This window comes from Spea bombifrons, chromosome 8 (genome assembly GCF_027358695.1).
Source record: "Spea bombifrons isolate aSpeBom1 chromosome 8, aSpeBom1.2.pri, whole genome shotgun sequence".
Taxonomy (NCBI): Eukaryota; Metazoa; Chordata; class Amphibia; order Anura; family Pelobatidae; genus Spea; species Spea bombifrons.
Genome location: NC_071094.1, coordinates 5,631,144 through 5,656,737, shown reverse-complemented (window position 1 = coordinate 5,656,737; position 25,594 = coordinate 5,631,144). Strand labels below are relative to the sequence as shown.

Sequence of the window (25,594 nt, the reverse complement as noted above, 5' to 3'; positions counted from 1 at the left end):
CAACCGAAAACCACCAACCCTCAACCAACACCCATCACTCCCCCAACCACAACCTCTGCGGCCTGACATATCTCCGAAAACATCCCGATTCCCAACGCCCTATGCGCTGTACAACCTCATCCCCCAAACCAAGCCTCGCAGCCTCCGTAGCAGCCCCAATACGGAACGAGTGCGTGCCGAATTCCATAGCAGATTCCGCTGCACTCCATAAACCTTCTTACAATCCCTAAGAGGGACACCCGGTCCAGGATGGCTTATTAGTGATAGTTACATGACACGAACCATACAATAACACACTGGGGATAGGACCTATAGTCACAACGATGAAGTCTCGATATACAAACTTAATTATCTATAAAGTAATATTAATGGGAGTTTGGGGAATAAAGCATTAACTTTTATAGAAATATTAACATCGAAAGGGTACAGAGCTTTACACGTTCCTATTGTAGGAAGCGGCTCCTCGTCATCGAAGTCGTCGTCGAACTCTGTTGGCGTCACCTTCACTTCGGTCTCCTGGCTGTCATCCTCCGTGTAACTGCCATCAGGGCTGCTCAAGAGAGGAAAGCACACAATCACTATAGCATTGTCATTAACCCGTTGCACGGCAACCCCGTACATGTACGGGGATTGTCGTTAAGGGGTTAAAACTGGCAGTTTTTGGTACTCCCCATGTTTTTTTTTGTTTTTTTTTTAGCCAAAGAGTTTTTCTTTAATCTGCTTTCCTAATAGTGATATTGTTAACGGCACAGTGCCCGTACGATGCCGTACGCAACATGGCCCCAGTGAGCCGCTGCTACCAATGATATGGTAGGTAAACAACTTTCTGGTCAGGAGAGAAAAAAAAAAAGACAGGAAAAGTCAGAGCACTTCATGCCTTTATTTACAAGATGAACTTCCCTAAAAAGAAACCGATGAAGATTGCAGCAATGACAACAAGTGATGGGATAGGGTTGCCTTGATCTCTCAGCATTGCTTTAGACGACTTCTCTGTAACGACCTTCCTTATCTTAATGCTTTCATCTTTCAGGACTTGATTTTCATCTGACAGCTGTATTATTTCAGACTGAAGTCTCTTACATTCCTCCACTAGCTTCCGGGCCCAATAAACGTGAGAATGGCCGATGATCCACAAGATGAACCGGGACCCTGCAATGTAAACAGAAAAACAGGACAAGAAAATAGGGGAGAGGGTAGGCACAACCGAAAACCACCAACCCCCAACCAACACCCATCACTCCCCCAACCACAACCTCTGCGGCCTGACATATCTCCGAAAACATCCCGATTCCCAACGCCCTATGCGCCGTACAACCTCATCCCCCAAACCAAGCCTCGCAGCCTCCGTAGCAGCCCCAATACGGAACGAGTGCGTGCCGAATTCCATAGCCCCCACACCAAGTCTCTCCAAACCCAACCTCATCACTCGAGAAAACTGAAACCTAGATAAAGGTGAGAAATCAGAGTGAATAAGAAAAGACAAACCCCCGCGAGGCCGTACCCGCAAAAACCGCTGCACACAACCAACCGGGCAAATCGAATCACCCGGAAGAGCATAAAGCGTCACTTGCCTACCCTTCCCAAAAACATCCGTTTTAGACGACCTCAACCAGACCGACACCTGCCCCTCGCCACACACCACGTCCGGAAATGCCAAACCACCCTGAACCGACTTTCGCGGGCTGACCAACTCTGACACCCGAAACGCCCCGAAAAAAGCCAACGCGAAGGCCGCCCGAAATAGCACCACTTCATAATCATCTCTGCAAACCTCCCCCAAAACCTGAAGCAACTTCCGCAACAGTCCAGCAGAAAGCGGACGCCTAGTATCCGGGCGCCGCCTGCCCTTCCTCATGCCCCGCAACATGCGTCGAACCAGAAAAGATTTAGTCAAATCCGCCCAACCACGCAACTGAAACATAAAGGCCAATGCCGCCATGCACTTGTCAACTTGGGAAGGTGACACCCCACGCAATGCCAAATTAGCCACAAACCACAACAAAACATTTAAACGAGCCCCCTCACTGACAGCCTCCCCAACCACACTAGACAACGCCTCCGAATCTCGCCAAACCTTCTCATAAGCAGCCCAGGTCGCCGGAGCTAAGGAAGACCTCACCCATCCCGCAAGCATGCGGTCCCGAGATTCCACATCACCTCCGGGCAAGGCAAACCCTCCGCTTCGGCCATAGGCGCCTCTCGCCGAAACCGTTCCCACTGCAAGCGAGAGAGAGAATCCGCAATCACGTTCAAATAACCAGGCACATGCTTCGCTCTGAAAGACACATTCAATTCCATACATAAAAGAACGAACCACCAAAGCAAACGCACTACCGGAGGGGAGGATGCCGACAACAAATTAATGGAATGGACCACGGCCAAATTGTCCGTGAAGAAAACCACGCGGCGATTGCGCATCTGCCAACCCCACAACGTCAAAGCCACCACCAACGGGAACAATTCCAGAAACGCTAAATTCCGAATTAAAGGACTCGCAAACCAATGATCGGGCCAACGAGCCGCACACCACTGGCCACCAAAATAAGCCCCAAACCCTACAATACCAGACGCGTCCGTGTAAAGCGACAACGAGTCAGCCGACACCGAAGATAACTGAAAAAACACCGTACCGTTGAACCTAGACAGAAAGATATTCCGCATATTCCGAGACACCCGCACCCTATGATGAGCTGACCGCACACCAGCAGTGGCCCGAGACAAAGACCGAGAAAAGACACGACCCACCGGGATGACCCTACAAGCAAAATTTAGCCGCCCCAGCAGCGACTGCAACTGCCTCAGGGTAACCTTCCTAGCGGAACGAACCTGTGCAACCCCAACCCATAGCGCAGCTAACTTATCCTCAGGAAGACGACAAACTCCCGCTACCGAGTCAATCTCCAGCCCCAAGAAACTAAGGCAGGTACAAGGACCCTCTGTCTTGTCTGCCGCCAAAGGAACCCCAAACGACCGAGCCACCAGCTGCAAGGTGTGCAATAAATGCAGACATTGACCCGAACCCGCTGGACCCACGCAAAAGAAATCGTCCAAATAATGCACGGCAACCCGCCTCCTCCCGCACAACCCATTCAACAAAGGTACTAAACTTCTCGAAGTAGGCACACGAAATAGAGCACCCCATAGGGAGGCACAAGTCAACATAAAATGCCCCATCGAACCAACACCCCAAAAGGTGATGGCAATCCGGATGTATCGGAAGCAAACGGAAGGCAGATTCAATATCCGCCTTCGCCATCAGAGCCCCGGGGCCAGAATCACGCACCAAATCAACCGCCTTATCAAACGAAGTATAAGAAACGGAACAGAGCTCCTTATCAATATCATCATTGACAGACAAACCCTTAGGGTAAGACAAGTGATGTATCAATTTGTACTTACCCACCTTCCGTTTTGGAACTACCCCCAACGGCGAAACCCTAAAACCGGCCAACGGGGCCTCAACGAAAGGGCCAGCCATACGACCCAACTGAACCTCCTTAGCCAGTTTGTCACGCACAACTTCAGGAAAAGCAGCCACCGACTTCAAATTGCGACGAGACAGCCTAGCCTCCCTAGGCAGAAAGGGGATAGGAAAACCATGCGCGAACCCAGCGTCCAGAAACGCCGCATCATCCCGCCTAACGTAGCGGTTTAGCCACGGAAGCATCGCGTCGCGCTTCACCGGTGTTGTCCCCTTTAGACCCAGCCTGAACAGTGGAACCGGCTGCCTTCGCCCGCTTGAAACACTTGGACAAACTATGTGCCCCACCGCACCCGGAGCACTCATGTCGGAACTTGCACGAGGCCCCCCACTTGCATTGGCTTTTGTTAAACTGCCAACAAGTTCCCTTCTTGCCTGTGGCCGGTGTGGATCCCTGAGATCCTCCACCGGTCCCCCCTGGAAAGGGGGACGCCTTCTGCGCCATCATGAGCTTGAGCCAAAGCGGAAGATCCATTTGATCCCACCACATGCCAGGGTTAGCCGCTAAGCGCTGACGAAATTGCTCATCATAACGCCACCATGCCCAACCCCCATACACCCGATAGGCCTCCCAAATCCCATCAACGTAACAGAATAACGCCGAACATTTGTCCGGCGTTTTCTCACCGATGACACTTGCCAAAATACAAAAAGCGCGGAGCCAATTCCCGAAAGTCTTAGGGATCTTACGGTACCTACGCTTCTTATCCTCTTCCTCCTTTTTCTTATCCTCCTTCTTATCGTCCTCTTTCGGTTCAAAAGACTCCTCCAGAGGAAGTAAGGAAAATAGCTCCACAAACTCCCCCTTCCATATCTTTTCCTTCACTTCCAACTTCAAATGAACCCCCAAAGGGCCCGAGAAGGAAACATAAGCAGTCTGCCGCGCCGCCTCCGGAGCACTACATCCCCACTATCTGCCACCGCCTCACCACTGGACCCCCCGACCGCGACATCCGCTGCAACCTCACCGCCCGACGGAGGAGCCAACTCCGCAGCCCCAGAAACGGAAGCCCTATCCCCCCCAGAAACGACCGCCCCCGGAACCCACGCACGCTGCACCCCAGAATGCGAACCCGAAACACCCCCACCACTCCAAGAAGCCACTAGCGCTCGCAACCCATCCAAAAGACCCGCAACTGAACCACTTTGCTCTTGCGCCACCGAAATCGCTGCGCCATGTTGCTCTATGCACTCACCAGCCTGGCCCCTGGCCGTCCCAGACCGCTGGGCCGTAGCATCCTGATGAGTTGCTGCTGACTCCCTCGGAGCCGACTCCAAAGCCACACTCCTGGGCTGATCCACCGCTGGTCTCCTGGTCCCATCGTCCGAACGAGATCTGGAGGTAGACAAACGCCTGAACGGAGCCGCTGAAGAATGCCCTCTGACCCTCCCAGCCCTAGACCGACACCTCTCCCCCTGTCCACCGCGGTCCCTATCACACTGACCCCCCTGCCTGCCACCAACCCTCCCACGCTGCCTACCCCGAACCCCAATGTGGGAACCTTCAGAAGAAGATGAACCCCTCGAAACAGAGCGCCGGGCCCGACGCCTAGAAGAACCACTAAGCAAAACCCCAGAGGGCTGCCGACCCAACCCCCTTCTACCCCCACTACCAGAGCGCCGACGCCTGCGAGAACTACCCCGGGAGGAACCAACCGCAACCCTAGAGGGAGAAACCCCAGGCCTGGAAGTACGCAGACCCTCAACACTAGCCCCCCCACCTCCCAGCACCGAGGAACCAGCAGAAGACCCAGGGCTGCCCCCCCTGGAAAACACTACCTCACTACCAAGAAGCGACCCCCCACCCCCCAAAGCTAAACCACCGGCCACCTCTGACAGCAACCCAGCAGACCCTGAAACTAAAGCACCAGGAACCCCAGCCGACCCCTTCCTAAGCCCCCCCCAGCACTACTAACGGCAGGGCCGGAACCAGCACCCCCCGCTGCCCCAGGAATTCGCCTGGACCGTCCAGCGCTGCTTCGTCCCGAATGCCGGAATACAGGCCTCTGTGCCGGCAACACACGGCCGTCCTGCCGACCACGCTTCTCCTGCACCCCGCTGCCGGAGGAATCTTCGCTGGGCGACAGCCCAGGATCAGCTGCAGCATCCCTGCTGGGCTCCAACTCCGACTCCGGACCCGCCCGCTCCTCCGGAACGACCCCGGACACGCTGCCAGCCCTGGAGCGGCCTGCCGCCCCGCCGCGGCCTACTGCCGACCGCTCCACGCCACTGGATCACGGATGACGCGGTGAGCACCCGCCGGGGCTCAACCGCTGCGGCGGACGCCTCCTCCGCCTGCTGCGCACACCGCTCGCAACCGCACCACCGGAGGAGCGCGAGGGACCGGGCTCAACTCCGGCGGTACGGCCAGGCGTGCCGACGACTCCGTCTTCAGCCCCCGAGGCCTCGTCCGGCTGCAGTCGACGTGGCGGCCGGATCCTCCGAGCAGGCCTCTTTGGAACACCGGCCTGGTTGAAGACTGGAGCCAGCTGCTCCTTCAGCCACTCCGGACCACGCTGCAGAGCCGCCTGACGAACGCCCTCCAGAATCTTCTCCACCTCCAGATCCATGTCGACCTGCAGGGAAGACAAGAGGGGAGAAAAAACACACCGAGAGAGAAAAGAAGGAGAGACAGGAGACAGCCAAGACGACAAACAGGAATGGTAAGTGACAGAAAATGGTGCTTACCCCATTGGCGCCCATCACTTAAATAGCCCTACCGTTAACCCCTCCCCCAACATTCAAAAAATGCCGCCAAGGCCTATCCCTGTTCGGCACCCAGTCAACTGCCCACTCAGGCCCATTCTGACCCCCGTGGTCTTCAGGCTTTGCGTCTTTCCACACGGCTTCCATATCTGATGTATTTGACGGTGCAAATATTGTCTGTACCATTAACTTATGTTTACTCTTTTCATTTGGGTCATAGTCGAAGGGCTGTAGCATTACAGAGACCGTTACTGTAGCCCCAGGGTCTATTGTACCGCATTTGGTCGCACACAGTAACGTCGGGGGGCTGTAGTTTTCACCTTGAAACACACTTTTCTTTCTGATGGATTTCGAAGCTTGAGATTTGTGGTGACAACATCCGTAAACGGACCTCTGAATTTGAGCTCGTTGGGCGGGTCAAGGATGAGGATCTGTTCGTGCTTGGGCATTATGGCCCCGCCGGCTGCAGCCATGCACCTCACAACTGCCAGACGATTCTCGAGGAGAAAAAAAAAAAAAGCTGGGAAAGGTGAAGGCCTTCGGTGTGGAGCGGTGCACAGTGCCCGCGGAGACGGAACAGCAGGGCCGGCTTAGTCCTAAACGAGGCCGCGCAATGGTGGTCGGCTTGGGCGGTGGTAGATTGCGCGCTCTATCGGGTTACTCTCCGCCTCCCCCAGCGCCCTGTCACCGCTGACTCAACACAGCACAGTTGCGGCAACCGCGCAATGCCCTGAGCACGTCAGGAACGGGCGTGACAACGACGGTTACGCCCCATGTTTTTTGGCTCCGTTTAAACATCTTAGAAGCCAGCAGGTGTCGCTATAACTAAAGGACAATAAGGTTCATAATATCATACTATTAATAATAATTTATTATTATATTTTATTTAGATGACGGCAACAATTTCCGTTGCGCTTCTTACAGTCCCTACTTTCAAAAGATCTGACAAAACTAGAACCTAGCGACGAAGACGAGCCGATGTTTTATGTACAGAGATTAAAGGTAAAGCAAGTTTAAAAACTGTATTCACGTAGGCATTTTAACCCCTTCGAGACAAAGGCTGATTTTACTTTTTGTACCCTTTGTGACAATGGCCTTTTTAACATTTCTGCGCTGCTCGTGTTTAGCTGTAATTTTCTTCTTTCCCGTTTACTGAACCCACACACATTAGATATTGTTTTTTTCAGGACAAGAAGGGCTTTCTTTAGATGACATTGTTTTGATTGTATCATATTATTTACTATTAAAAAAATTATAAAATATGGTGAAAAATTTAGAAAAAAACGACTGTTTCTAACTTTTAGTTGAAAAATCTTTTACTCATCTATAAAAGGTAATGAAAAAACCTGCTAAATAGATTCTACTATTTGTCCTGAGTTTAGAAATACCCAATGTTTTTTTGCTTTTTTCTACCCATTATGGGGCAATAAGTACAGGTAGCATTTTGCTATTTCAAAGCCATTTTTTCCAAATCTGGTAATTCTTCCCCCCTTGTGCCATTTCGGGTATCTTTGAACCCGGCCAATGCAATTTACCCCATCAAGTCATATATTTTTGAAAACTAGACAGCCCAGAGTATTCCAAATGCTAGTATTTTAACTCTTTCCATGCACCATATCTACCACCAGTCTTTGTCAAACTTTATGGTAGTCATTTTTTGCATTTGTTTTGTCATACACATTTTACTTCAGGTATGAATTAAAATGTTCTCGTTTATGTCACTATCACAAAACACCCCAATATGTGTTCAGCAACATCTCCTGAGCGCAGCGATACCCCACATGAATGATTTTGCCTGGTTGTTTGGGGGCAAAAGGGCCACATTTGGGGCATGCGCATTTTTCAATGTTGAACTTTGGCATTTGGGATCCACTGCCCATGCCCTATTTGGTACATCTTTGAGCCAGGCCATTTCAGTGTGCCCAACAAAACCATATATTTTTCAAAACTAGACACCACAGGGTATTTTAAATGCTGGTATTTTAACTCTTTGCATGCACACATTTTACCACCAGCATTTTTTCAAAGTTTGCAGTAATATTTTTGTGTGTGTATTTTTCCCACACACACCTAATTTATGTATGAATTTACAGCTCCTGGTATATGCCGCTGTCACACGACACCCCATAATGTGTTCAGCAACATCTCCCGAGTGCAGTGATACCCCACATGCATGGGTTTGTCATTTTTTGGGGGAACTAAAAGGCCACATTTGGTACGTGTGCATTTTTCTAATTGGAAATTAGATGTGTGGCCATCCTTCCCCCCGTGTTAATTGGGACGTTGTTGAACCTGGCCCATTCAATTTACCCCATCAAATCATACATTTTTTAAAAGTAGACACCCCACGGGCATTTAATATGCCAGTATTTTAACTCTTTCCATGCGAGAATTGTTTTAAGCTAATATGCTAATTTTAGGACTTGCTCACAAAAATATATTTTTTATATATATATTTTTTTTTATTATTATTTTTTTTTAAAAAAATTTTAACATTTTTTTTCAACTTGGAGGTTCCCCTGATAGTGACATCAGTGGGAAATGATTTTTACATTTTACTGTTTTTTTACTATTTTTTTCTAATTATTATTAATTTTATTTTATTTTTTAATTTATTTTTACTAATCACACTGTGATTAGAAAGCTGGGCTCCATTGACTTGCATGGTGAATGCAGTACCTGTATTCAACCTGCAAGTGGAGCTAAAGTTCTCTAGATGGTCTGGACCATTTTTATTCCAGGTATCCAATATCCGCTAGATCTGATTTCATTAATTGTGAAACCTTTTCCGTGATGCTTTACACTTTCGTGATAGTGTGCAATTATCAACCTTGTTATATGATGATCTTTAGGAAGAATCAGTGGGTGCTTGAATGAGTGAATGCACAACGAGTGGTTTAATCTCCCTCCCACCTTGATTATACCATCTGTATCTAAGAAGGAGTCCAGGTGATGAAGTTTATTATGACCTGGAAGTTGTTTTCCTTGACTCAGAACATCTATTTCTTTCTGATATATTTGTTTCTGCACACCCTTCAAAATCAAACGTTTTGCATCATCTTTCTCACTTACGGATGCAGGTGAATGGGTTTTATCTTTCTTAATCCGTCTCTGAAGGCGTGCAATGGCCTTCACAGCCTTAGACCAAGATGAAAATTTGGACAAATGGTCTACAAGATCTTTACTTTCTATGGTCTTTGTTTGTAATGTCTGAAATTTTCTTACTTCTGGGTCTCCTACTGTAAGTTCCAATACAACATTTGAGGTTGGTATTTCCTTTTTCCATAAGAATGAGGGACCAGAGAACCAGTTAGATGAGAGTAACTCATTTGTTATTCTTCCTCTAGAAGCATTGTCTGCAGGGTTTTCATCCTCATTTGCTGTTTCTACATCACCTCTTTCAATTATGTCCTTCATGTAAGCAATATAGTCCGTCTTGTATTTTTCAATTTTACAGAACTTCTTGTGCAACTGATTAAGTCTGACTTTAACAAGTTCTCTGTTGTGAGGTAAGTATGGACGTTGTTCAAACGGAACGGGCATTTCATGTCCTTCAGCATTTTTCTTTATGTTGCCCTTCAGTTTGTCTAGGAACGCAATAACATCTTGCGAGATTGTCTGGTCATCTGCTGTGACGTCCTTAAAGTCGGACTCTAGTATACGGATTGCATCCACAGGTGTCAAAGCTGGTATCTCCTTTGTGGTTAATCTGTGACAAAGACTGACTGCTGATGATACGTTGATGTGTGGTGTGGAGCAGCCCACAATACTCCATCCTAAGTCTGTCAGAATAGCATAAGGTTCATCTTCTTTACCTAGTATGACTTGCCTGGGAGCTAGCACTCTAGGGCAGTTGTAGCCGATCAGTAAACCTACTTCGCAATTGAGAAGAGGTGGCATTTCGTTCGTAATTACCTTCAAGTGAGCCCAGTTATTTGCTGTTTCTTGCGTTGGTATGTGATCATGATTAATAGGAATACACTCCTTTGTGTATACTGGAGGAAGATTGATATACACTGAGGAATTGTACCCTCTTACACGAAGATTAGACACTCTTTTACTTTTGATGACCATATTGTCTCCTATCATGGTGGTAAGTTTAAGTTTTATTGGGTGAGTATCTACTTGAAGTACGTTACTTATTTCTTTGTCAATAAAAGTACTGTCACTCTGAGTGTCTAACAAAGCATAGACAAGCTTTTCATCGGATGGATTTTTAACAGACGACACCCATACAGGTACTATCATAGATGTCATGACTGAATGACTTGTGCTTGTGATGTTAAGTGACATGGCATTAGTAGTTTCACCATTCTGTACATGCGCATTGCTTACCATGGACAGTGATTGTTTCCTATCTTCGTTAGCCTCATAGCTGTAATCGTGAAGACATGTGGGATGACGTAACTTGCATACGTCACATGTGTGGCGACGACGACATTCTTTGGCGCAGTGACCTGGTTTTATACAACCATAACAAAGTTTATTATCTTTGACATATGCTCTTCTGTCTTTCAGAGACTTTTGCATGAATTCTGGGCACTTACAAAGTGGATGATTGTCATCTTGACACAACATGCATGGTGTTTTTAACTGTCCCTTTGCTTTTGTCTGTTTATCATTGTTTAAAGCTGTTTGAGTTTTAAAGACAGTTGCTTTGTTTCTTTTGGTTTCCTTTTGAGACTCACGTAAATGCAGAGCTTGAAAGGAAGTAATAGGATTACACATAATCTCTGCTTCCGTTGACATGAATTTTACAAAGTCTTTAAAGGTTGGAAATTCTTTGCTATCCATAAGGAATATTGTGACCTGGCGGTTCCACCTGGAGGCTGCCCAGTCAGGAAGTTTCTGTACCAGCTTTTGGTTCTCTTCACAGTCATTTAATATTTCCAGGCCTTTAACATGAGGTATGGCTTGCAGACAGGCATTTAAGAAGTCTGAAAATGCTCTCAGACCTTCTGCATCTTTGGACTGTATTCTAGGCCACTTTGATAGCTTCTCCCGGAATGCTCTTTGAATGATAAAGGGCTGCCCGTATCTTTGGTTAAGCTTGTTCCAAGCATCTTTGTAGGATTCCTCATCATTTCGATAAAAGGTGCCTTCAAGACATCTGTGTGCTGAGCCACTCACGTACCTTTTCAAATAATAAAGTTTGTCAGCTGCAGAGATGCCCTTTCTATCTATAAGTGACATAAATGAGGCTTTCCAGTTCACAAACTGAATTGGGTCTCCGTTGAAGACTGTAGGTTCAGGTGTGGGTAACCTGTTGATGGCAATGCTGTCCTGAACTGCTTGAGCAAGGAGAGCCACTTCACTGAGATTTGTTGACTGAACAACATTGTATTGTGGATGTGTTGTAGAAGAGATTTCGTTTCTCTCACTTTCATGTTCATTTTGTATCAAGTTCAATTGACCTTTCGCTTCTTGTTTTATTACTTCATCATATGATTTTACTCTGGCACGTGCAACTTCCAAGTCCTTTTCTAACTGCAGCCGTTCTAATTCAAACTTTTGAATTTCTAGCTCTTTTTTGAGTTGCTCTTCTAGAGTTTTTATTTTCTCCCTTTGCTGTCTTTCTGAATGCATCATCTTGTATGCAGCCTCTTTTGCAGCAAGCTCTGCCACAGCATCTGCTCGTTTGCTTGTTGCACCAGAAGATTTAGAATAGCTGCTGACACTTGCTTGTGAAGCATTAGAATCGTATATAGAGCGAACATAGCTATGAGCTGAAAGTTCACGTAGACGGCTCCTTTCCCTTTCTGCATCAAACTCATCATCTGCCATGGTTAATCTTTCTAACACAATTTTGACAATGTCATTGGTCACAGCTTCACATGCATCAACTTTACGTCTTAAATCAGACACAGGTGTTATATGTTCCCTTATTTCACTAAAGATTTTCATAATACAGTTCATTTTATTTTCCAGAGAATCAGCAATTTCAGTGAGCTGCTTATCAGATATGTTTGATTTTAACTCATGTCTCGCCTTACGAACATCTATTTTCCATTGTTCGTACAAAGTATTTAGCCTTTTTTCTTTCTTACAACATTCATCTTTCTGGTAAGCAAGCATTTTTTCTGTAATAATATGTGGACGTTCTGACCGTCTAGGTAGTTCTTCCCTTTCTTGTACATAACACTGTAGTTCAGATATATTTTTATCTTTAAGTTTCACTGCTGCCTTCATATTATTTTCCCTTTTACCTTCTATTTCTGTATGAGACAGGCTTTCATATTCTTGATATTCAGTGTCCATCTCCATAGTGAACTCTTTTACAATGTCCTAGCACCTTAGACCATCATGCCGATTCCAATATGCTGCAGTCCCTTAAATATTGCCACCTTAAGCAACCATGTGCAGCAGGTATTTGAACCAACGAAGGTGAAGCTCTTACTGTAGCAGACCCCGTCTGAATGATGGCTAAAACTTTACTGATGATTTTTAAAAGCTTTATTGTAAACTTTCCTTTAACTCCAAAAATTCACCGTAAGAGCTAAACAAAATACAAATAATATGCATTAACGACTTATCCCTAAATTATCTATCTTTTGCATATTACTAATACAAAGTAAAAATATACAGACCTTATGCCTTTTCAGGGGTTTGCTAAACAACCTTGTATATGAGGATGGACTCTGATAACTCTTGTTGATATGCTGGCTCTCTTGTATTACAGTTATGACCAGTATGACTGTTATGACCAGTATATCCCAAGACCATTTCCTTCTGAGTAACAGTCCTACCCCAAACACATTCCCCCTGCAACATGGACAGTGTAAACCCTACACACATTTAAAACTTGCAAAAACCATGAGAACATGAATACAACAAATTATAACATAAATGACAGAGTTAAGTCTGTTACAGCCAGAGATGGCCCCTTCGTGCCGATCGTGGCGTTGCTGAATGCCTCGAGGTCGAGGCATTCAGCAACGCTTTTTGGGTGCAGAAAGCGATAGTAGATCGCTTTCTGCACCCGTTTAAAGACGTGCCGGTCCTGGCACGTCAATTGTCGTAAAGCACATGCTTTTCCGTGCCGTGCCAGGACCGGCAATTGTCATTAAGGGGTTAATGCTCTGCCGTCATCCGTGCAAAATGCTGACTTATGTTTATAGCTGGTGCGTAACGACTGACAGGCTGGAACAGGTGGACAATATGGAGCGGAGCTTCTGCGCATGGTGACCATCAAGCAGCCCATTGTTTAGCGATCGCGACCTGTGATTCCGCGGGGAAGACTCTGGCAGAGGTTTGACGTAAAGATACATACTTGCAGAAAAGACAAATTCTGCTGGCACTGTGATCTTAGATAATGACAGCTGATGTTTCACTTCCCCGAAGCACGTGAAGCTAACCACTTCCTCAAAAAGCTGAAGAAACCCCGTTAGAAGCGACTGTGTTTTGCAACCCTGTTACAGCCCGTGATTGGTACAGAACCGAGTGCATCCGAGGCACTGGAGCAGCTGCCTGGCACACGTGGCGGGGGTTAAAGAGAGAAAACTATCTCTCGCTGCCAAATGTACTCTTCTAGTGCATCACCTATCATCTAACATAATAAAATATCAGAAATCAAGAAACCCCACCCATTAGGGGAGGACCAGCATGCCCCATATGCAAATGACAATGAAAATAACAGATTATTTGCATATGGGGGAAGAATGTCACACTAGCATAGGCCACCCCTTTTCCTCTTGGCAGTTTAACGTGCATTCTTATCGCATAGAGGCCCATGCGCCGAATGCATAATCCCAGGGCCTTGGTACAGCCGGCATCCTGAATGGGAAGCCATAACTCCTGCACTGTTGCCTTCTTCATTGTATGGAGTCCCATGATCTAAAGACGCATGTCTCCCACCAGGGCAAGGAGAGCCTGGTTATGATATATATATGATATACTAAATACATTTAGTTATTTCCGTAACGTTGTGATGTCATACTTCATACTTCAACAGGCAGGGTCCTTAACTAGAATACCCAGTGATTGCGTCATTATTTAAAGCACCCTCTTCTTTACCCAAAGGGTGCCCATGCTACAAACTGAGAAAACAGAATCCATGTAGTTCATTTGAGGACCACACAGACCTCTTCACTTCAGAAGAGATTTCCTTCGACATCAGCGTCATGTGAGGGCCGACCGTATCAATGCGATTACACAAGCTCTTCCGCAAACAATCGAGCGTTAGAACTCGGCCCGAACAATCCCTTCTTTTTGCGTTTGTAAGGTTTATGTAACGACGGGTTTGTCACATGCTGCATCCCAGCGCACAACTGACAGGGCGGCATTCACTGCCGGCCCCTGACGAGCCGTTATCTCCCACATGCACACAGGACAGCTTGTGCAGTGTTCGCATCCATCTTAATCGTTTTGATAACCTCCCGCTAAACTCTTTTTTTTGCTGATAACAGAAAGCCGGTTGTAGAACACAATCTTTCGCCCTAGCGGCCAGCCAGACGTTCTTAACCTACGGAGTCTGACAGCAGAAGACAAACACTTCTGAAAGCCTCCAGCTCTGGAACACATTGTCAGCCTCTCCGGCTGCTCGTGTTCTGCGAGCGCTTGATTAAAAAACGTGCCGGACGCGAATATATTCCCAGCAAGTCGTGCCGTTCCTCACCAAAGACATTTTGGGGAATTCCAAAGCACAAAGTGTGATTATCAGGGGTTCCAATACAGAAATGGCCTCCTTAATAAGGAGGGAAATTCACATCATACTCACTTTTTCGACATCTGCTTTTGTCACGTTAATATCCGCGTCCATTTTCTCGAAGTACTGCTGCGCCCGGTCTGCCTCCTTGCAATCCCTCTCAAACCTTCTTTTGCTCTGTGAACGAGAATAAGTGATTGCTTTGTCGTTATTAATGACCTTCTAGCAAAAAGACCCAATAAATGGAAATTCCGGACAGCGCCGGTGGTCCGATATTCCCAGGTCCACACGCAAAAGAAACCCAAATTTGCCAAACATGTGTTGGTCTTGGGTTCTTCTCCACTGAATTTGAGCTGTGGCGGTGCGTCTGCCATGGACAGCTATCCCATTCATGACTTTGTCTCCATACTAATAATGGTTGTTGGGGACCCACAAGCCCCACGATTATTGGCAAAAGGGGAAAGCTACCAAAGAGACCCCCGTAGGATCTATAACGCAAAGCCTGCAGTGTCCTGAGTGGGTCGCGCAGAGTAGTTAGAATGATACAGAACGTAGGGGGAACGATAACACAACAGGGCCGCCTAGATTGATAACTGGGGTAAAAAGACGGTATTTGGGGGATTAAGATAGACACGTGACATCTTCCGATTTAAAAAGATAACGGTGTGGTTTGGGTGATGTTACACAGAAACGGACAGACGGCGGTGCTGGTCTCTGACACCCCAGGGAGAGAGTGCAGATATTACTCAGCGCAGGAACCGGCTTCTACAGGAAGTCACTAAAATAGTTGAAAGAGGGGGGGGGGAAGTATGCTGTTAAAACTCAGCAGTGTAAGTGGGTCGGTTAAGGTCCGTTCATGAGATTCGCTGAGCGACAGCTTGGTTTTCTGGTAATAGATACATAAAGCTCGGCAGACCGCTTCACAAACCGGCCAGACCCCAAAAGTTAGCCAAATTAGATATTTTTTGCACTGAACTAGCGGAAGGCGCTATAGTCCAGATTTTCCATAAATCAGACCGGCACAAATCATTCAGTAAACCGGATCCAAGTGACGAATCCAGAAATATTATAATCTACTGAGTTTTTTTGGCACAAATATAGGAAAAAGTTCATGTTTTGTTTTTTTTTTTAATGGTGATCAATCAGGAAAAAAGAAATCTTTGAAGGCTGCAGATAAACTATGATTTCCCTACAGAAAGAACGCACCAGAGACGTCCGCGAGATATTACGCTGCACCTGTCATGGAAACCACTAAATTCTGTGCGCCTCCAGTCCTCAAAGGCTAATTTGGGACAATCATGCCATTTTTCATTTTCTAACACCAAAACAAACCAGCTAGGGGTGAGCTGTACAGCAATGTATGGGTTAATCCGGCCAACCCCTTGTCTAAGAAATCCATTCCTGTCACTCCTGATTCTTTCTGAGACCTGCTTCTCCATAGGACGTGAGGGTCGGAGGCCGGGGACTGACCTCTGACCTGTATTTCCTGACATAAGAGGTTCGAGGCCGGGGTCTGACCTCTGACCTTTATTTCCCGTACTCACCGCTTCCAGCTGCTTCCAGCATGTCTCCATGTGCTGCTGCGCCTTGCGACCCTTCATGGAAGTTCTGTAAGACAAAAAGGTCAGACATCAAACAAAATAAAAGAGAATAAAAAAAGGAAATTGTCTCAAAAAAGTAGAAAAGGAACACTTCAAAGCAATCCTGTACATTGTTTTAATGTTATTATTTATTTTTTCTGTGGGGTGTTGGTTCAATCCATACCGAAATAGAAGACAAAAATAATTCTATATAAACATATTGTTGTGGAATATATTATTACATGTTCAAAGGCCACAAAAATAGAAGATTTTCCCCATTTATTATTTTTTCTGTAATGTTATTCTGCGCTTCCCTGGGATTTCCACTTCCCCCCCCCCCCCCCCCCCGTGTTGTTTATTGTTCTTGTAGTCGTTAAACTCGCAATAAAGGTTGTATGAGGACCACCGGCTTATTTTTTGACCCTGGCATTTTCCTCTGAGATATCTCTTTAACTATATCCAAGAATGCTCGGTGGGTAGGCATAAAACGTTAATAAGCAAATCTTATTAAAAGATCTCATGGAATGGAAGAATTCATGCCATCAGAATCTACATATGTGTTGCCGACAACCTACAAAAATTCAGAAGAGACACTCATTCGGCAGAAAAAAATAATCATTAACTAGCAGAAAGGTTATTCCGTGGGCTTCGGTGTCTTCACGGGCCAGGGGGATGTCACTCTAATGCTTGTTAATGCGTCGCGCTGCTACCATGCAAAATGCAGTTGGTTCACGGTCTGGACATTCTATCTTTTTGTGCCAACTTAGAAGTAAATGCAGATTTTAAGAAAGAAAGTATTGGATGAGCCCAAAGCTTGCCTCTTAAAGCTCTGAATGCTGTCTGTGGCAAATGACCCGGGTAACTCAATGCCCCCGGGTAGCTCAATGTGAGTTATATATTGAGAAGCTCTCGGCTGCGGCGGTGAATCCATAGAAGGTATTGCAGCTAAAAATCTGGCATCCCCACAGCTTCGTGTGTTCCCGACAGCAGGAGGGAGAAGCAGCAGCCTAAGCACCCCGTGCTTTTTTTTTTATTGCGGATGGACGGATGGACGGACGCAATGCAGCATGGAGTTTTGTTTTTTCCAAGACATCCCGAATCATGGCGAGGCTGGGTGGATTTATTTATCCTCCCTACCAGACATCCAAAATTAAATGTAAACCGTTTCAGGAGATCTTTAAAGGGACATCCCTGCCATTATATGCTTTTTTTTTTAAAGCACACGATACCTGTGCTGTACCTTTAATTTTTTGGGGTGCAAATGCAAGGGGGGGTTGTGCAGAATTACCCCTCATCCATCAGATGTATTGGGCAGATTATGGAAGGATACATATTAAAGTACTCACGGGGGGGGCTATGGTTACTTTAATAATCATTCTTCTTTAGTTTGGGACATCTGTGTGTTAAGGTGCTAACGTAATGGTATTGTTTTAAAGCCCGTCTACAAATACAATACTTGGCAACCAAAAAACCTAATAATAAAGCAGTATTTAAATAGGCTCCATCTTTTTAGGGGTCAGTTAAGCCGATTCTGTTTATCTCGCTGTCTCCTCCTTTCTGCATGCGGCTAGGATCCCAATTTAGGCTGCTGGGATCGGCCCATCTACAGACCCCTTCACACGAGGGATCTAGAACATTAAAAAAATAAAACTCAACAAATAAATGTAAAACATTTAAAAAAATGTTCATTAACCACTTGGATGGTTCTTATTGATGGAGTTTCCTGCTGGGGGGGGGCTGTTATTTTTGCTCCTGTGCTTTTAAACAATCTCTTCTTCCCACATCTGGAATCTGCACTTCCCGTTAAGTCCGGTATTAACATCGCATGGAACAAATTCTTTTTTGGCTGAAACGAGTAAACAGCGGCGGATCATCGGCCTGTCGCAGCGTACTTTTTATTATCCGGGCCGTTTAAAAGCCAAAGAGGATGGGTGGGCATCCGGAGACGCAACGCACAGACCCGCTCCCCGATAAAAATAAATTAAAAAAATATGATTTATGAACATTGAAGGAACAAAAATAAAATAAAACCATACTATAAATAAGACTATCGCTGACAGACACTTTCTAAATGCTCACAAAGGGTTACATTGGTAAAACAAAAAGAAAACAGGAAGAAGGTTGCAGCTGCCCGCCTCGCTGTATTTTTCCTCTGAGATTCATTACATTTGGTAAATACGCCTCTATATATTACCCTGCCGTCCACAGACGCGGCTACCATGCAGCAGCCAACGTCGCTGTCCAAGCATGCGCCAGGGGCAGTAATCACGGTCTCTGTGCCCCTCTGTGCCGTAAAAACTATAAGGGTCTTAGGAATGGTTAAGAACCATCCACTTCGGTTCTCCTCCAGGTTTGGAACGGGGTGAGAACCAGGGAGATTGTGTCAATGCTTTGCCCGGTCCGGTTTTGTATGTTCTGGGGAAATTGTTTTTTGGCAAATCATGGTATAATAATGAATGGAAGAGGAAACCAGGGCTGGAGTTGTTTAGGAGACTGAATGGGGGTCTTATGGGTGAAGAGGGCAATTAAGGCATTATGGGTGTTCAGATCCCCTGGGTGGCCCTGTAGGCAAACCTGACAATCGTTTCTTGGATTAGAATCCAGTAAGACTAGGAAGGATTGGTGATTTTTATTGAAACAAAAATATTGTTTTTGTTTTTTCTAGGCTGGCCCCTATTTACTGCGTGTGACATCACTGATGACCCTTGGAAAGCTCTGTAAATCCCCCTGGCGTGGCAACGGTGAAAATCCGCACAGCCAAGGAGCGGGTCATTTCCATATAAAACAATTACTACATTATTATTGCTGAAAGGAAACACAACCCATACGCATCAATAGATTATCGGGGGGGGGGTTGTTTATAAGCAAGTCTTATCATCTACCGATGATTTTGCATACAGATAGCACAGGGGTGATTAGGAAAGTACCAGGAAAGTACTGGTACTTAGGAAAGTACCAGCAGTCTCTGTACCCCGGGGGCTTTTTATTAACCCTTTTCCTGCGAAACAGCCTTGCTGTTTTACTTTATAGGCAGTTAAATGGTTAAACAAGTTAAGACAACTTCTACCGCAGACAAAGTCCTAACTCAGATTTTAACCCTTCCAGCACACGCTGCATAATTCTCTGACCATGCTTTCAGCCCTGGTTTCCAATTTCCGGCCCTTAGTGGTACGTCGTAAATAAACAAGCCTTTATCCGCGGCCCGACCATTATGTGCGGATCCTATTGAGCTTTTCCTATCCGAACATTACGCTTCAATAACTGCTTTCCTCTGGGTGCTTTGTGTTTCCGCTGCAGAGAATACGCAAGCGTCTTATAGAGACAGCGGATACAAAGCGGAGGCCGTGAGCACATACAGGAGATGCCGGCTGCACACGCATGTTATATGCCCTGAACACAGACCCCCAGGACATGGTGATCCTCGTGGGCAGCTAATCAAGGCTCTCTTTCTCTCTGATTGGAGCATTTAATCCCCTGTGAGTCTGTTGGCCAGTAAAAGCCTGAATACTATCCTTGCTATAGGACATATTATACTGGGATTTCCCAAATTATCCCGTGTTGTATCTTAAAAGTCAGCATTTATTTTGCTTTGATACCGGGGTCTGACATAATATATTAATAAAACCAGATCAAAGGGACAAAAAGAGAAGGACACATCATAGGAAGCATCAAACTGCCGTGTGGAGGGACTCTCTGACTAATTTAAGTCTATGGAGGAACGGACTTCATTAGCATTACCATAAAGCATCAGCTCCGTGTGGTGTTTGAGCCGGGAAAGGCGTCCAAAATATCACATGACCGACAACAATGGCGCCTCCAGGTCTGCATATAAAGGGAGTTTAAAATAAAATCCTCTTTTCCTCACAGTTACACAATATCACTAAATATGGCCCTATATTATAAACCCAAAGAAACATACTTGCTTTTCCACTGGATTTCCACTTCAATGGCACAATTTTTTCATGCATATTTTTTTTTTTTAACCGGACAAATTAAACTCACAGATATAAAATAAGCAGCAACAAAGATAAAATCCCACGCATTTTTAACAATGTGTTGGTTGACTGGCAAATATTTACAAAATATATTTTTAATTGTCGTTGTTTACAAAAGCCGTTCGCTGGATAACAACACTGTTTACACTCCTGTGATTACCAGAATAGCGTTACTGTATTCACTGGGGATCTCTGGGCAGAACAACACGGAGCTATTATAACCGAAAGGTTATCTCGATGCACCCAAAATTCCTGCCTCGCCTACAGATCCTTAGTATAATCTCTCCAATAATACAAATACATTCTACCCTGGAGGATTGTGGGAGTTGTAGTTCCTCTGCGACTGGAGAGGCATAAGATGCCCGACCGTGGATCAGAAGAATGTATCAAGAATGTTCCAAGGGATAAAGGGCCATTGGAACCTAGGAGTGATGGGAGTGATAAAGGGCCATTGGAACACAGGAGTGATGGGAGTGATAAAGCGCCTCTGTACGCCTATGAAGAGATTCTATTAAAAATTAGCCATTTTCAGCTACAATATTCATTTACAACATTAACCCTGTCTGTGCTGGATTTCTGATCCATTTCATGTTATTTTAATTTGCTTTTCTTTCAAAAACAAGGACATTTCTAAGTGACAATCAAAGTAACGCATGTTAAGACATACCGGTATATAGAAGAGGGCCCCGCTCTAGTGAGCTTATAATCTAATAAGTATATTGTTTTAGGATTCATTTGATTTAGTGGAAAAAAAAAATCCAATAAAAAAGAAAAAAATATTTATGTAAAATACCCTGAATTCCCCCATGTCTCATCTTCTCAGTGCTGATCTGCAGCTGCTCTCAAAAAGGAGTGGAGCACAATGGTAAGACAAACCATTATCCTTTATTAGAAAACACGATGACATTATGTGCTTTACTGCCGCCGGCCTGCTAGGTTTTTGTGAAAGTGCAAGAGAGCGCGAATTTTAGAGAGTAACTGGGTTAATAGCAGGACGACCTACCGGCGAAGCCTGACATGAACTGTCATCTTGGTGACTCTAATATGTCATTCATTTCGGACATAAACATTTAGGTAGAGGATCATTCGCTGCTTCCTTATAACTCCCATCACTCCTATGTTCCAATGGCCCTTTATCACTCCCATCACTCCTGTGTTCCAATGGCCCTTTATCACTCCCATCACTCCTGTGTTCCAATGGCCCTTTATAACTCCCATCACTCCTGTGTTCCAATGGCCCTTTATCACTCCCATCACTCCTGTGTTCCAATGGCCCTTTATCACTCCCATCACTCCTGTGTTCCAATGGCACGTTGTGTTCACTGACCCAAGGTTAAGTCTAAAAGGCTAATTGAAAAGTGACCCCGAACTTTTGAATGGTAGTGTGCATTTTCACATTATAGTGGCTATTGTTAATTTTCTCTATATGGAACGTACCGGTGCTGTACAATGAAACTGTAAAGCATGCATAGTCTGCATTCATTTTACTGTCTGTTGTTTACATGCTAAACTATTCAATTTTTGCCACCAGAATTGCAGGATCTGTGTATTTTAAGGATGTGGGGAGATTATTGAGGTGAGAAGTCACTTGCGTGCAATACGGCCACCTTCTCCCGGAGGATGAGCGTAACAAGCAGTGACATCCAGTGCCTATCGGCGGCATGCGTGCCCGGCCCCAGGACAGCTGGCTTCTTTGTCTGTGTTCCAAGATGCTCTCTTGGCAAACACTTAACCCATTCATGTATTTATACTAGTTTTTTACTCTACTCTACACACACTACAAAACCTTATTTTTGGATTTTTTACAACAAACCTTGCCGGTGCGCCTACTCTGTTCAGGAAACACGCGTGTAAGGCTTCAACTTTAACACAGAACCAAGCCCATGCACGGTTACCAGAATGGAGAGACACCGGCAAACTTTTTTTTGGCTTTTGTGCAAAAGCAGCACTTCCTCTGCGGTTACACATCAGGATGTGAGTGACACGTTACGGGGTCCTGCAGACAGCAAACACAATGATATTATACAAAAAGGGGACTCGAAACCTCTGGAAACCGGGTCCGAGCGTAGATTAGCATCTGAAACGGTGACATACATTATTGTATCGATACCTTTAAAACCCCTTAAGGACAACGGGTTATCCTTAAACCCAAGGCAATGCATTGTAAGCCCATACATGTACGGGCTTTGTCATGAAGGGGTTAAATACGGTCCGGGGTGGATTTTTAGAAGAGAGGAATACAAAGGGTTATATCTGGTTATAAAGGACATGATTGGTTATAGCTTTTTGATCCAATGAGGAAGCAGATGCCATTTTGGAGTCAATAATTAATTTCTTTGTTTTGGGGCATGATTGGAAATCGCTTCAACGCGGGGGTTTTGTCTTCTTCTGGGTCAACAGCAAACTCGATGACGTGTGTATTTTTTTAACCTGGACTAAGACCACCGTCGTGTTTCTGTTCAGAACAGACAGTCCCCCTTTAAGACTTAAATAGTAATAGAAAAAGAAAAGAAAAACAATCTATGCATCAAACTGCACGTTGTATAATCTTTGCCAGTCCCTGTAAAGCAGACTCCAATGTCCGTTTCATTCATATGGCAGGGTAAGAGAGGGAAGATGATACAGAAGGAATAAGTCATTTAATGTGGAGTCTTTAAGGACTCCCAGCGTCCTTGCTTGACATGTGAGATTGGATGTGAAGTGTATCTGTGTGTGAGGACGTTATTAAATCACTTGTTAACCGCGTTACTGCAGCGCAGATGGACGAGCGCACTTTGGGGAATTGTGACCTGATTTCCCGGACGCGGCCCTGCGGGCAGGCACTGCTCTCGCTTGGCTCCTACGCATTATGCGCTCCCAAGTAAAACCTCACACTTTGCCTACTGTCCGATACTGGCCTGCCTCAGTCGTAAAGCAAACTCTAACACGGCACTACGTGGCAGCACTGTGTTATCTGTGAAAAAATGTCAAATATGATAAGGGGATATTTAAACGTAAACAGGTACCGCCAAACACGTCTCTGCTTTTATCTACAAATACTCTCCTTACCACCAGAACTTACAATGTTTAACAATTCTACATTCCATGAGGTTAGGTGGTTTCGCAGTCACATGCAACCGCGTGCAAGCAAAAGCCCTAAAATTTGTAAAAATAATTTGTATTTTTCCAGCAAAATCTCCTGCGGCCACGTGCTAGTCTTTCATATCGGGAATGCACCGCACTTTGTACAGCCCAGTTTACTAAGGAAAAACAACAAAAAAAAGGCTGTTTTTTGGGGTGAGTAGTCCAGGTGTCCTGTTTCCTTGGAAACCTGTACTTGATAGAACCATGCATTCTTTTTAATAGAGACCTATTACAATTGGTTTAAGCCGGGGTTGCTCTCCTGGAAGCTGTTGCTTAACTACGGCCCCCTTGATTCGCAGTGGCCCACGGCCGAGGACCATGGCTGAGGACCATGGCAGTTTTTCTTCAGCAACATCTGTAGAGCTGTCTAAGAGGGAGCCCTGACTACCAGGACCCCTGGGGGTAAAACAAGAAAAGTGAAAACAACTTGCCGATTTTCTCTCCTGTTTAAGCTCCTGCACGAAGCGCGTTAACTCTGCCGTTATCTGTGATGTCATGTTCTCGGAAATGACCTCATGCTGCCCAGCGTAGTCATTTGTTTCACTTAGGGTGGTTTGGAAGGCTTTGCATGATGTGTACCTATGAAGTAAAACCAAATTTGTTACAGCTTCCAGCGCATTTAGTCTAAGGACACTGTGCGCTATATTGTTTGCATCACTGGCCTCCAAGGAAAAATGATTGTGACCGTTCCTTTAAGTCATTGTCACGAAGCAGCAGAGGTCTAAATATACATTAATCTGAACGAAGCATGGAAGATGGAGGTCAGTACGTATTTTCAGCCCTGCCCCGTTAAAGTGGTACTAAAATAATTTTTTAGAGAAGTTGCTTTTCACATGACAGCGGTGGGCTGATACCCAAGGAGTAACTGGGGGCGCACAAGGTAACTGCATCGCTGGCTACGTACAATGTGTCCCTGTTTTCTGTTCCTCTAAATATACCAAGTTCTCATCCTCCACATTTGCCCGCGCTTTCAAGCACAACCTATTCAATCTACTCACTTCGACTCTTTCCTCTTCTTTGGAGTTCTTCTTGGTTTGATACTTTTTGGAAAGATTCCTACAACAAAACGACAAAAAAATATCAATATGCAACTTCATAACAGTATATCTGTTTCAGCTCTTCATGCAGTGAAGATACCAGCTCGGTGTGTTCTAGTACCTTTAAACTTATTTTTATTAAACAGGAAATTCCACCAAATAAAAATGTATCAATTTTTGTTTTTAGTTTAGTTAACTACTAGTGTTCAGTGGACAGGGATCATAAATCACGCCAAAGACTGCATTTTTTATGACATCACATCATATAAAGACTTTTTTTATGACATCACATCATATTGATTGTGGAGGGGGTTAGAATCCGATTTTGTGGAGTTGCTTTGGTTTCCACCGGCCTTTGCCCTCTCTCACTGACTGGTCCTATGCTTATTCTTTGGGTGCATGTTTCTGCCCCCCACCTCTCACACTCTCTTTATCTATGGGGTAGAAAGATATAAGCTTACTGTAACCGTTTAGGGGAACGCACCCTTCTGACTCTTCCCTGGAGGGGCGATTTCCACCCCTTAGCTCTCAAACAAATAGCTTTTAGTGAGCTCATTATATATCCATACATTTGTGTTATGGAAGATTCTTGCAGCTCATGTAACGGCATCAAACTGCATGCAACGGAAAAAATGGTAAGTGCATGAACTTAGGTATATTTTCATGATTTAAAAAAACAAAGCTATAAAAACATAGTTTGTTTAGGATAAGATGATGAGATGCCTTTAGTCCGTCAGTTCTAGTTTTGCGAGACCCTTTTAATGCACGGACTGTGAGAAGCGCTGCGGAAATTCTTAAAATATTAATAAAGTTCTGATAATTAAAGGCGACCTGATTTTAAAGGCAAAACAGTAAAACTGAATAAGCAATCGAGGAGCGTCCGAGGACGGAAGTCCCCACGAGGAGCACAATGATAAAGCTCACGGGGAAGATTGTGAAGCAGCATTTTCAGGGTCCACGTGTTGAAGTTATAAGTAAATATGGCCCTTTGTCTTCTAATAAAGGGATCGGTTAAAGGGAAGCTTTCA

General features: G+C 45.2%; 2 protein-coding genes across 3 annotated transcripts; both read right to left on the bottom strand.

Annotated features, from left to right (window-relative positions):
* Positions 1-861: 861 nt before the first annotated feature.
* Positions 862-4,859, bottom strand: LOC128502892 (vesicle-associated membrane protein-associated protein A-like). 2 transcript variants are annotated; one of them, XM_053472845.1, is made up of 2 exons: positions 2,120-2,151; positions 862-1,149 (listed from the first exon to the last, which is right to left on the bottom strand). In XM_053472845.1, the coding sequence occupies exons 1-2, from the start codon at positions 2,121-2,123 to the stop codon at positions 884-886; spliced, it is 270 nt and encodes an 89-aa protein (XP_053328820.1). In that variant the 5' UTR covers positions 2,124-2,151; the 3' UTR covers positions 862-883. The 2 variants fall into 2 exon arrangements, 1 of the variants encoding a protein (XP_053328820.1); XR_008355174.1 differs by lacking the exon at positions 2,120-2,151 and adding an exon at positions 4,678-4,859 and having other exon boundaries at positions 1,025-1,149.
* Positions 4,860-6,305: 1,446 nt separating this feature from the next.
* Positions 6,306-24,102, bottom strand: LOC128502890 (vesicle-associated membrane protein-associated protein A-like). The gene is made up of 4 exons (XM_053472843.1): positions 23,961-24,102; positions 16,376-16,439; positions 14,904-15,008; positions 6,306-6,684 (listed from the first exon to the last, which is right to left on the bottom strand). Exons 2-4 carry the CDS (start codon positions 16,430-16,432, stop codon positions 6,454-6,456), a joined length of 393 nt encoding a protein of 130 aa, XP_053328818.1. The 5' UTR covers positions 16,433-16,439; positions 23,961-24,102; the 3' UTR covers positions 6,306-6,453.
* Between the last annotated feature and the right edge of the window lie 1,492 nt (positions 24,103-25,594).